The 13,489-nt window shown below is 43.4% G+C and overlaps 1 protein-coding gene across 1 annotated transcript in view; it reads right to left on the reverse strand.

Annotated features, from left to right (window-relative positions):
- Window positions 1-13,489, reverse strand: part of ADAMTS17 (ADAM metallopeptidase with thrombospondin type 1 motif 17) — a gene marked incomplete at both ends in the record, with an annotated part of 181,627 nt that overhangs the window by 38,813 nt on the left and 129,325 nt on the right. The window contains 3 exons of the mRNA XM_084268070.1: window positions 362-521; window positions 4,699-4,856; window positions 9,425-9,505. Of these exons, the coding sequence (XP_084124196.1) occupies window positions 362-521; window positions 4,699-4,856; window positions 9,425-9,505 (399 nt within the window). The remainder of the gene's footprint in view (window positions 1-361; window positions 522-4,698; window positions 4,857-9,424; window positions 9,506-13,489) is intronic.

The following is a 13,489-nucleotide window of genomic DNA, read 5'->3' on the forward strand; positions in this document are numbered from 1 at the left end:
CAGTGAACATGCCCGAACGCCTGTGAAAACTCTGCTCCAAGAATGTGCCGGAAGCTTGAGATATGGGGCTGCACACAGCGCCTGGAGCCATCCGTGCAGCATTAATCCAGGTGCAGTTTCAGCTCCGGTAATGAGCCGACAAAGCGGTGTCCCTGCCAAAATGCTGGGTGAAAATTAACTGTGGGGATGTGGATGATAGCTGGGAGAGCTGGTGAGAATGAGCTCTCATTCGAATTCATTATGGCAACATCCATTCCCGTGGCCAGTTTCCTTCATGCTTTGGCAACGCTGCCTTCTGCAGGCACCTCTCTAAGGGCCGGTGTCTGCAGCAAGTCCCACCGAGGTTCCAAACCGGCCTTACCTCCTCCACACTGCACACTGCACCCTTCCCATCCGCTGTGAGTCCAGATGTACAAAGAATCCTGTTGCTTTTCTGGCTCGCTTCTGTTTTCAGCAGTATAGTTTACAGGAATGGTGTATTCATAATGAATTCCATAATTCTGGTCATGAAACAACAGCACCTGGTTCAGCAGGAAAAGAAAGGCTGTTACAACACACTGTGTACTGGGAAAGCAAGCAGGCTGCACAGACAGTAATGCTGGAAATGCTGTCTCAGGCCAGTAATTCTAAAATGTAAGTACCTCATGGAAGGCAACCAAATCTTTATCTAGAAGCCTGAAATTACAGTGGTACTGGCAAAACAGGGCATCTGTCAAAGCAATAACTGCTCACGATTTGTGAATATCTAAAACAGTCATGGAGATGTCTAAACCTGGAATTCGGTGCATAGCTTTGTTTAAGCCTCAAATGCGATCAGCAGGCTGTCTAAAGAGAAATAGTAAGACAACAGGAAGCATTAAATCAGCAGTTTTCATATAACAGCTATTTTAATGAGCATCTAGAGTTAAAAAGTCACTCGTCATACTTGTCTTACCCTTGTTTTTAAGAAAGCACGATGCCTGCAAGCCTCATGCAGACCCTCAGGCTTATGGTTGGAGAAGTTCTGGGTTAACACTGCAGTGTTTATGGATTGTGGTCCTGTGAAGCTGCTTTGTGCTACCCTGCTTGAACAGGGGGTTTGGGCAAGACAGCCTCCAGAAGTCCCTTCTAACTCCAGCCCTTCAGTGATTCGGTGAGCTGCAGTATTTACTGTTGCATTTGAATTAGGATGCTGCAGCAAACCATAGTGTGAAGGCACAGAGATGTTTATTAACACATGTGAATGAACTAGGTGACCCTTCTCAAAGCAAAAAGCACCTAAGGCAAAAATCAGAACATGCCTCCTGGGAAATGTGGCATTCAAAGTGAGCATGGCTATTCCTGCTGACAAGCTGTAGGAGCAGAATTTTATTGTCTCAGAAACCTGAGGATGACAAGGAAGAGCCGTAACATACAGCTGCTGGGAACAGAGACATGTTCATACCCTGTGTAATGCTAAGAGGAAGGCAGAACCTGCTCCCAACAGCAGGCTGATTACCTCCTATGGAGTCACACAGGATGTCACTAGTGTTATTACTCCAAAATTCACTATTAGAAAGCTAGAGGAACAGAGAAAAATGCTTAGTTTTTCACCACAGGCAGATGACAGTTCCAGTCCTGTTTTGATTTACATCTTGGGCTTCCTGTGGCACTCAGTCTCACTGGCTTGAGTCAGAAGGGACGAGAGGATACCCAGTGGAGTATGAGGTCCACGGAATCTGAGTTACCACACTATTAACAAATGCCACAGAGGTACTACTGCAATGCTGATGGCGTGGCTTTAGATTTATTTATAATCCCACAATCTCAGAGGCATTAGACAGGTGAATTCTGTTGGCTCTTGTCACCTACTGAAACAGGAGCAGCACTTGATCAAAGAAGATATTTTAAGTGGGGCTGTTGTGCTTCACTTAGCAAGCAGCTGCCCAATTGAAAAAAAAACCCCAAAACCAAATTTTCAAATGCTGTTTTCTCCTAACAATAATTGTTTCCAATCCAGACTTGCAAATCATTTCTACTTAACCAATAATCTCACACAAGATGTCATAAACTCATTTAACAAAAGAAAATAAAATAGTCATATGTGATAAAGGCAGGGTGCAGCTCACAGGCACTGACGTCCTGGAGGTCTGTGTGGTGACCACTGTGGAGCTACACAAACCCAGCACCCATGAGTTGCTCTGCACATTGTATAACTCTGGGCAGAAAAGAATCTTCCAGAGGATGTGAGGAACAAAGATACAATTTTGCTTCAGCTACAGAGGAAGCCTTACTATCAGAACCAAACCCCAAGGCTGAGACTAGCCAGTCATCATTAGAGTTTCCAAAATGAATGTTTGGGGTTTTTTTCAAAATGCAATTCAAAACACCAGGCAGTTGGAGGCAGAGAACTCAAGTCCTGCTCTGGCTGCCTTTAAATGCTTGAGATATGAACAGCTTGTTCTACAGAACTGATCAGTCTTGTCTAAAGCATCTTTATGCTCCGGGAGTGTTTGGTTGTCCTCTATTGCCAAGAGGAGGTCTAGCACAACCCTAGTTACACAAACATTAATTTCTCCAAGAAATATACTTACAGCAATGCAATTGGAGAAAAGCCTCAAGTATTAAAAACCAGCTCCTAAAAAGAAATCCTTATTATCTCAATATGGGTGCAAGACTAGTGAATCTGAAAGCCCATATGAAACCAATTTCATGCAATTTCGTAGCCATATATAATTGGGGTGTGTGTATGTGTGCATAATTGGTTTCAAATGCAGGTCACAATGGACTGACTGAAGCTTCTGGCTCTCTGTCAGTCCAGTGTTCTCCACCACTGTTTGAACAACAGTTTTCTATTTAGAGGTAACGGGTAACCATCCTGCCTTTCATGTGTTGAAAGAATGAAACCCACTACCCATTATCAAGGAAAAGATTAATATCTGATTTGAATAAAAGATTTCACGTGTGCTTTGTTTAGGACTGGCAGTGATTTGAAGCCACATGGTTTTTTTAATGGTCTGCTAACTTTTACTTTCCTCCTTTTTAATCATTTTGGGGAGGGTGGAAGGTGAAGATGGAAAATTTCCTCTGCTCACATGCACTGAAAATAACAGCCTGTGCATGAAAGGGATGCTCATGAAAACCTAATAATCACACCAGCTTCTTATGCTAGTTGCTTACTCCTTAATGAAGGGGAAGTGAATATTTCTTGGAAAACAAAGCTCTACTGATGCTGAAGTTCACAAACTCTGGCACCAGATTTTACTGTAGCACACCCATAACACCCTGGAAGGTTCCAAGAGCTGGCAAAGGAACCCTGCACAAACATCATCACAAACAGTGCCTGCGCAACGCCAGTACAAGATACTTGGTCAGAGTCCTGGTTTCATGAGGGATGACTTGCATTAAGGCCAAAGTCAAGCAGAAGCTGACTTTTCTGATGATGAAGATTGTTCCTGTATACAATTCCCATGTGTGGGCAGACCTTGAATTACCTGGCTGAGTCAGGAAGATGCCGGTGTGCCCAAACCTGCACCACTATTTCAGTAGTAACCTCTTTGAATCCAGCTTTACACCACTCTGTATGTGAACCTAGAAAACTCACTCATCTGTCTGCTACAGCAAAGCCAAAGCACCTCATGTTCCTATGCAGCATATTTTGACAAAGGGAAAAGTATTGCTAAAGTGGAATATTATTATTTTTGTGTACATGTAAAAACTTCAAGCAACTTTTAAGCTTTTCAAACTGGGGCATGAAATGTTGTACAATGACCACCAGTAAGCCAAAAATTTCAGGTGAGGAAAGGGAGAGACTTCTGGTTTTTGCAGTGCTGACAGATAGCCTTCAGCAAACAAACATGGCAAAAAGTCACAAGGAAAAGAAACAATACATGGAAAAAGGTAATTGTTACATGAAACAATGCACACATTAAAGTACTCTGTGTTTGAATGCAAACCTTGCTATAGAAAGTGTAAAGCTTTCTGCAAACTTCCAACTAGTAACACATATATGGGCAGGCTTTATTACAGACAGAAACATCAAGGGTACCACTGACATCAAGGGACTGGCCCACGAATCACCCCTTCACCCATTAGGGACAGGACAGGACTTCTCAGCCCTGTGGCCTTCTCATTAATGTTTTTATACAGCAGATGCATGACTGTTTATAAAATAACATGCCTGGTTAACAGCAGGACTGTGTTGAACATTAGGAACAACTTTCAAGGACACCTTAAAATGCATTTTAAAAAAATAATATATATAAAGTAAACACAAACATTTCAGTAACTACAGAGGGTCAGATTGAAATGTATTATCTGTGCATCCCAAATCTGCATCTCTTCTGTTAGAGCAACAGTGTGTTTAACCACAGAATATGTTCTGGGATCATCCTTTCATGGGTGTGAGCAGACATGCCTGTGAAATAAAGCAAGCCCCTGGAAACCTACATCCTCTGGAATGGACCTGTCACATTGTCTGCAAGGCACTACAGGAGTATCCCATACTGGACATACCCTACTGGGACACTGCATGTTCTCCCAGAATAGAGCAGCATTTACTTTAACATAGGGAGCTGGGTTTGGCCCTTGCAATATGGAAAAGACTGCAAAGAGAGGCCTTGCAGCATACCTTTAAAACACTCTGGGCAGGAAGCAAACAATCACAAACTAACTTTCAGCTAGGATAGAAACCCTTTACGTTGCATCACTTATAAACACAAACAAAGGATATAAAGTTACCATCAAGTGTAGTGGTATTTTAGTTGGTCCTTTGGCAGAGATTTTCTCCCACAGACCCCTTCGCACGTACCGGACAGTGGTGCCTGCGATCTGAAACTCACCAGGAAGCTCAATTTTCCAGTCGCTGTTAATGGATCTCTTACTGGAATCTTTTAGAGCTGGAATGAATCAAACACCACAGAATGAAAGGTAAGCAAATTTTTAATTACAATACAGACTCTTGAGCTTCTGTCTCAGCCCATGTGACATGCAGCAGCCTTGTAAAAGACTTGGGTTTAAAAGACATCAAAAATAGAGGTATATTCCAGCTGACTCATAACATTTCTAATTTGGACATCCTCTGTTTTTCAGTTGATTAAGGTATTTCTAATTATATTATCATTGCTATTTAGTAAGAACAATATCAAATGGTCTTGCTGAGGTTTTACTACCTAAAATTACAACATCCTGCTTTCTGAATAAGCAACATTCTCCAGTTTCAAAACTTCAAGGCATTCTCTGCACCATTCCACTGCCAGAAAGCTTAAAGAGAAGAAAAAAGAGTGTGCAGGAGGAGTGCCAAAGGAAATCAAAGGAATGAAAGATAACTACACACTGTCTCTGAAAAAACACTACTAGTTTAGGGCTAGATGGTAGAACATTTCCACAGTTTGACCTATTCCAGGATACTCATGGTATATACATATACAGCTCTGTTTTTGCAAAGGAAAATGAGCACAAACTAAATTATTTTCTTTGATTTTCAATCCAGAGATATTTAATTAGGATTTAAAAGTAAAAATACTTCAGCATTGCACTAAGAAGCAAGAACCACAAAGTACACGTGACTGGCTAGGAAAGAGCAAAACTTACTACCCTACTTCCCTTATCAAAGCTGGGCAGAACACAGATGGCAAACTGATAGCATAATTAGAAAAACCACCACAGCCATAATTCTAATAATCTAAATATTATTTGTAAAAGTTTAGGGCATAAACATGCAGGCATGGATGTAAAATGAACACACCTGGAATATCCGGTATATTGGAAATTAACACTTACATCCATTAAGGGATTCTCAAATGTAACTATTTAGATTCTAATCTTAGAAAAATGGCTAGTACCACCAATATGGACACATATACCATACTGGCAGACATGAGGATGTCTAATACCACAGAGTAGCTGCTTGAGTATGACTTGAAGATACTTCTGGTAAAACACTTACATCCTTGCAGTCTTATACTCTCACATTTTTACTGGTTGAAATAGTATGTGAGCACCATTCCAGATACAGTGCACAGACATGGTGCCAGGCACCTGGGAACCTCTCTGTTGCTAACATGGTCCCTAGCATACCTTATCACCCAGGTCAACTTGAATTCTCCCAAACAACTCCCAGCGTGGCTCAGGATCCAGGACTTTGCAGGGTCCCTCCCCAATAAGCAATGTGCAGGCAGCTCCCCTTCACAGGGGCTGAGAGCCCACACACAAGATGCTCCATGACCTCAGGCCCAGGAACATTTCAGGGCACAATTTACCACCTGAGTATCATTGGTAACGTCTAACCTGTGGGGATGTATGGAACAGGTGGACATCATAATGTCCTCTCTGCCTGTGCCTTTCTAACGATCTGCATCCTGGGGAGCTACCAGAGAAAGGTGAAACATCCTTCTGTCCTGCTGCACATAACCTTCCTCAGGGTCTCATTAGACGCTCCAAAATTGGGGTGAAGGGAAACTGCATGTATGTTTTCCCCAGGAGGAGTGAGACGTATGTGGGGGAATGTTTTTTCTGAGGAAAGTTCTCTTTGGCACACAGACCAAGGATATTTACATGCTACAGGAATATAACTGCCTGTGGCTTACTTCCCTTCCTGCAGCTTCTCTTCCTGCCTTGTTCCTCAATCTACAAAGTACCTTCTGCAAACTTCAGACAGAATTCTGAAGCAGGATTGTTTTTCTCTGCCAAAGCCTAGAGGCTTCCAGGAAGATCAAAGCAGGCATCACACTGGCCTCAAGGAGCCGTGAACATGACTAATCAAAGCTGTGGATGAGATAAAACTATCTCCATGCAGTATGGCTGACTAGTAAAGATATCATGGCACCTGCTTGAAACAGTATATAAGAACTTCAATGATTAAAACTATGCTTTGGTTCCAGCTCATCATCAAAGGAAGATAGCTCGCTGATTAAAACCAAAATGTTTCATCTTTGTGCACCTCTTATCTGGAAAAGGTTTGATTTTGAATGCTGCAGACACTGCTCCCTTAGTGACTGAGATAGAGTTTGGAAACAGCCCCGTTCCCAAAGGTGCACCTTGAGGATGCAAGAATTACACTGGAGACTCAGCAGAGTATTTGGGCCAAAGTCTTTTCACCACTCTGTGTATTCATTGCACGCAAGTGCCCCAGCAGTGGGGATCACTGCTGCAGCTATAAACCCCCCAGGTCTCTTAGACACAGGGTACAACTCTTTCCCCAGCGGCTTTCGTCTCACACCACTCTGGCCTAGCCATGGGGGTGACAGTACTAAATTCAGTGGGGTGAATAGGACCTATTCCTCCTACTGAGTGCTGTGCTTTTCATCCAAGCATTGCAGAAGCATTTTGCAAGACAGCAAGTATCTCTAAGGCCATTTTTGAAAACGAGCAAAGCACGTAACAAAGGAGACATTCCCAACCTCCCTGAGACCTCAGTGACAGGACCTGAGGAGACCAGGATATATACAGTCTTCTCTGACAAAACTTGCCTGGCTGTTGGAAAAGCCCAAGCAGGAAAGCTGTGGTGAACCCTGTTTGCCAAGCAGACCTCACTGATTTAAGGTAGCACCCACAGGATTTATTCTGCCTTCGCTGCAGGTCTCCTGGGACCGTATGCCCCAAATAGGAAAGAGCAAAGCAGGTCTTTCTGTTTGCCCCACTGTGGGTGCATTTAGGCAGTAGCAAGAATCCACTGTTACATCTTGGAGCTTTTCCTGGCTCAGAGTTTCACAGTAGAAAAGCAAAAGAAAAAGAAACCCTAGCAATAACCCATAACTTCTTTTTTCTTGTTGGCTGGAAGACAGGAACTGACCAATCTGTTTCTAAACCTGGCATCTAGACAGATCTTTATTTCCACCTTGGGTCCCTCCAGCTTGCTCCCCAGCCTGTGGACACAAACTGCAGAGGCATTTCCTGTTCAAGGTGGTTTTTAAAGGTTACAGGCAGCCAAGGCAGCCAGCGTGGGTTGCCTGTAGGTGGAGGGAAATTCTTCAGGCACTGCTCTCAGCACATGGAATAATGATTCCAAATTATGCTGGGCTCATTTCCAAGGTGTTGTACCTGATTCTGAGTGGAAATAGAACCTGATTGGACTCCACTTTGTCAGTGTAATTGACGTAGAAAATTCTTCCCTACTCAGACCTGGATTTACAATATATTATGAGGCCTATCAGAAAGATTGGATTTTGTTTTCTCCATCATCTTTTTTTGTCCTTGCTATTCTTCAGCTTAGGTTAGCAAGTCATTGGGTATCTTTTCTTAGTGTCCACTGTTCCTTGAAAGAGAAAACTCTGGAAAGCATTAAGAGGTTCTCCTGGCTCCTGACCATAAACCAAAGAGCTAAAAGCATTCAACTTTAATGTAACCAGATTTTTATCTATCTTTATGTGATGCACATAGGGCCAAGTACTCCTCTCAAATACACCCAATCTTAATCTTCATCACCCAGTGGGGAAATATTTGCTTTGCTGTCAAGGTTAGATGGCCACAATGAAAGGCAGTCACTAACTCTATGTAAGACTCTCAATCTGCAGCTACCCATCAAAGCCCAAACCCTGGACAAATACCCATGCAAATCTCACCAAGACAAATAAAAAGGCTGGCTTCTAGAAGGCAGAGTACTTGCAAAACCCAAGGAAACACTAGCTCTCGTTGTTCCACCAGTGCTTTGCTATGTCAAACATCTTACGTGTAGGCGTAATCCTAGCTGGCTGCAGCATCACTAGCTGGCTAGTGGAAATACTAGCAGTATGATATGTGCTTCCTTCCTATAAGTGGTACAAACATTAATACTTTCAACCTGAGGGCAGCTGAATTACATGATTTTCCCTCTTTTTTCCCTCTAAATCTGGAATGAAAGAGAACAAAAGCATCTTCCTACTGATATTGCCAACTTTGGTAGCAGAAATTAGAGGCAGATTTAGTAAATTGTTTGGCCTGAGGAAATAGAGGGGAGCGGGCTGAAGGTTGCAGCTAGCCCACCTCAGAGTGCAGGACTAGGTCTTGGATACAGCATCAAGTGAAAACCTGCTGCTGCAGGAAATGGTGCAGGCAACCTCATGGTCAGGTTATTGAGGGTTGTCAGTGCCTTGTCCTGTCTCTGCTCCAGGCTGAGCTGGGCACCTTCCTATCTGTATTTATGCTATTCCTTACTCTTCTAAAGGGTTCGCTGTTCTCTTTCCACTCCCTCCCAAAGTATTGTGTTCAACCCAGTGCCAAGTTCTGTTCAGGAACTCTTCTGCCTATACAGAAGTATTCTCTGGTCCTTGCATGTTGCACAGACCTGTAGTGTCACATAGTATCACATCAAGCAACCATCCTGAAAACAAGCCATGAAAGCAGAGAGAGATTGCAGCAAGGATGAAATCAACAGCTTCTTCCTGACAACAACAAACCTGTCATCTTACAGGTCATTTAGAGAAGGGTCATTTTATCAGAAAATAGATGTAACTTTTGAATCAAAACATGTTTTCTTTTGTCTTTTTACCCAGAAAACTGTGAGCAGGTTTATCCTCAACCACTCTGATCCGTCGGGCACCTGCAGGGATGACAGCAGCTTCAATGTAACCTATGGCAACAGAAGAGCAGATGGATGAGAGCATGTCACAGCCAGCCAGAGGCACCCGTTGTTCAGTATCTCACCACAAAAAAAAACAACTCCTGCCAGGTTGGGGAATGGGTGGGAAACACTTCAAATGAGGTCCCTGTGTTGGCAGCCAAGTTTCACTGCTGTGACATGCATGGTCATGACTAACGTTTCAGCCTGAGAGGAGGGAGAGAAACGCACATGTGCTGCTTAACAGGGACCTAAGGCGTGTGTTTGGTAACTAGATTTGCTCCCTTTGAGTCACCCTGGCTGTCCTGGGTTCCTGACACAGATGGATGAGAACAGTTCCTGAGCTGCTGCAAAGTATCACTGTCAGGAGCAACTCTGTCCATCAGAGAACAGACAGCTCTGAATACAAATGAAGTTTCCAATAGATGTTCCTGCTTTCTCCTCCCACCAAAAAAAAAAAAAACAGTTCAAGGCTGTAATCAGTATCAGAAAGGGTTCCCACTAAATAGCAGGAGCAGCTTTGGCAGTGCAACACCCAAGCTGAAAGGTTCTCAGGGACTGACCACCAGCCACCACTCAACGCTGCCAGCAGATACACGTGTCAAATTAGACATCTGACAGATTAGAGCATCTGATGCAGCAGGGAAGATGTTACAGCACCCCACCTGATTTTTATAGAATTCTCTTTGTTTTTATCTTTCTGAAACTCTCTTAGCTTCTCCATACTTCCTTCAACAACCAGCACTATGACACGATTATACCACTTCTGACTAACAGAAGGACAGTGTGAAGAATTAGGAGCTACCAGGAAATGCTGCCCTTTTCCCCCCACCATTGAGCCATGTGGAGTTATGGACTTGTTCCATGGGGTGGAAGTGGTGCCTTCAGACTATAAAGCTGAGGAACATTAGGGCCCATTGCGAAGGTCTGGGAACCAGGTAGAGTTTTTCCATTGACTTCAATGGACTCAGAATCGGGCCCCTGTAAATGACACTAATCTCATCAACAACCATGACTTGATTCCTTTTAATTGGCCACCCAGTTTACAGTGTAGCATATAACTTGGCATCTCTTTTGGTTTACTGTTCTCCCCTTTCTTTGAGATGTTAAGTAGCTCATCATGTGTGTTCCTTCATCCCCTTTTTTGCTTTGTTTTGGTTTTTTATTGCTTTAACAGACTGTGTGAAACTTCTCTGTCAGCCTAGCTTCACTGGAAATACTTTGCAGCTTAGAGCAGTGGGTTGGAGAGCTGGTGGCATAAGCAGCAGTGACAACTGAGTATTTTAGGGAGTTATTTTAGGGACAAATGCAGCTGAATGGCCATGCTTCTGCTACAGTGATATGAGGGTGGGGAGTGGGGGTTCAAAGGACGATGCTGACAGCCTCGTGCATCTCAGGACTAAGTGATTCTGTTGTCACTAGGAAATGAAGTGACACAGACAGGGAGTCTGGCTCTCGGATTCTGGATTCATTTCTGCCTGTCTGAACCAGGAGAGCGACAGCCCCTTTGTTGTTGCACTGTGAATACGGCTTCAGGTCTTGGGTTTCATGAGGTGCACTGGGCAGATAGCGGGTCATGGTTAGAAACACACACTCCCTCTTTCCCCGACTGCTCTATCTGAATGACATATTGTTCCATTTGACCTTTCAGCTCAGTTCTTGTTGCACTTGTGCCTCCTTACTTACTTCTCCCTTCCCCAGGCTGTCTCAGAAACAGTCATTCCTTGCAGGAAAAGCAGAAAGAAGGAGCAGAGCTGCAGACGATGTCTGTGTACAGGAGCCAGAGCAGTGGCTCTCCCAGCTGCTATTACAGAGTGGGTTTCACTGGGAAAAATCATTACTTCCAGGGTCAATTTTTTTTAAGGCAATACTGAAATCTGTTATGAAATCAAAGCAAACAGATGTTGGGGTTTATTCCAGACATTGCCAGGAGTTGGTTTTTCATCAGCTGAGATACCAAATTACAGTCAAAACAGAGTGTTTCAGAAATCAACCATCCTTAGTGCACCCCATGCATCTGCATATAAACCCGACCAACAATTACCACCAGACATGAGCACACAGCAAAGGTGTGATTAATGACAGTCTCTCAGGGGGAAACAGGTCCTGTGACACACCTGAACACCGCTATTAGGAAGCCAGTTTGGAACATGCCCAAGTTTCAGGTAATTTAATGTACCTACTGGGGGACTGATCACGTACTTGTTTTTTAAATCACACACCAGATACAAATGCCCAGAGTTAAATGGTGCAGGGGTTGGATACAAAATTATGGTGAATATAGTGGAAAACCAGCCACTAACTTCAGTGAGTTTTGGATCCATCCCCTGACTTAGCCACAGCGAGGAGTGTGCCACACTGCTTCAGGGGTGAGCGAGCTCTGGGGTTCAGCTAGTGCCATAAACAAGCTCCCATTTCACCACTGTGCCATGAGAGAAACACCACGTGGAAAAGTTGACTTTTATGTTACTTTTTACAATGGTAAATAGTGGAGTGTAAGCTATTAATAGTGTATTAGTTCTAGAGACTGTTTAGTTTGGTCTTATCCCAGGTTTTTCTCCTCATGTAATTTCTAATCCTGATTGATGGCTTTGGGGGGGTTGTATTCACAGCTCCTGAATAAGAAGAAACATACTGTGCTACCTCACTGAGATGGTGTGGCACAGCCCTGCCTGCTGACCTGCACTCTCCTGGTAGTGAGCTGCAAACCACCTCACAGTTGTACAGATCTGACCTGGGCTTTCAGAGGCAAAGCAGAATTCTTGGGCATGTCCCAGTGGGAGTGATTGGACGCTCCCATTCACTATCTCCAGTTACACGATGTGAGTTAGTAGTCAAATCCTACTGTAAAGAGACTCTATAACACCCATGCAAATTTGCCACAGGTACAAAATCAGATCACTACCACCACTCCAGTCTGGTCCTTAGAGCTAACGTGAGGCTTCTGGTCACAGAATATTCCTGATGTTTGAGGTAGCTGCACCAGAAAACACCTCTGTTGTTCTCCAGGCACATTTTATTAAGCAAAACGTAACTGCAGATTGCCAGAAAGATTATCAAGTGTCAGCTAGTAAAACCAAAAAAGTCTGAGAGTTGGCGCTGAGTCAAGGACTCTCAAAGATCTGTTAGGGCTTAGGATAATTGTCTGCAATGCAGAGGTTTGCAAGGTTGGGCTTAAAGTTCTGCTTTAAATGAGGAACTGGTTAAAGACTGATGAGATTTGGCAAATATCAGGCAGTATTTCTAGTAATTTCACCCATAAATCAGCCTGTTAAGATGAAGCTTTGAAAGTACAACAAGAGAACTTCATTATTTGATAATTTATAGTGCAGTATGTAGTATACTCCACCTTGGGAACAGTTACTTTGGCACGCACCAATCTTTCTGGATAATCTGTATTACATCAGTGTCTCAGGAATGTAAGACCGTGATTGAAGCAAATCCTAGATACAAATTATATGGTGTAACTCGTATTAGGAGAGACACCAGAACAAAGAGGTGGCTTTGTCATCAAGGAGATTAATATGTGAACAGTGGCTACTGTATCTTCATTTAAATGCTGGAGAGATTTGCAAGAGGAAAGCAGCTCACACAGGAAAATCCATTGTTAGCCATTGTTATTATTCCCAGAAAGAACAGAAAGTTTAATGTGAACTTCAGAATGTCGCTGATCTGCTGCAAAACTGTTCGCCTGGTTCACATTGCAATGGAAGATGGACTCCAAAGTAAAAGAAAAATTATCCCATGGCTGAAAGTACTGATCTCTGGGCACTGTACCTTCACATCTTATCCCTGGACACACATGAAAATCAGGTGTGAGAAAGTCAACGGCACTCATCCCACTATCAAATTTCCCCAAAGTCCTTTGAACAAAGACCCCAGGGTAGAGGCCAAGGAAATCAGACTCTGCCCTGCTGACCTGCCGGTCACAGACAGCACAGCTCCCTTCATATTTTAGGGGTAAGTATCAGCTGGGCATCTTGGTTTCTATGACCC

This window comes from Gallinula chloropus (assembly GCF_964237585.1).
Source record: "Gallinula chloropus genome assembly, chromosome: 9".
Classification (NCBI taxonomy): Eukaryota; Metazoa; Chordata; class Aves; order Gruiformes; family Rallidae; genus Gallinula; species Gallinula chloropus.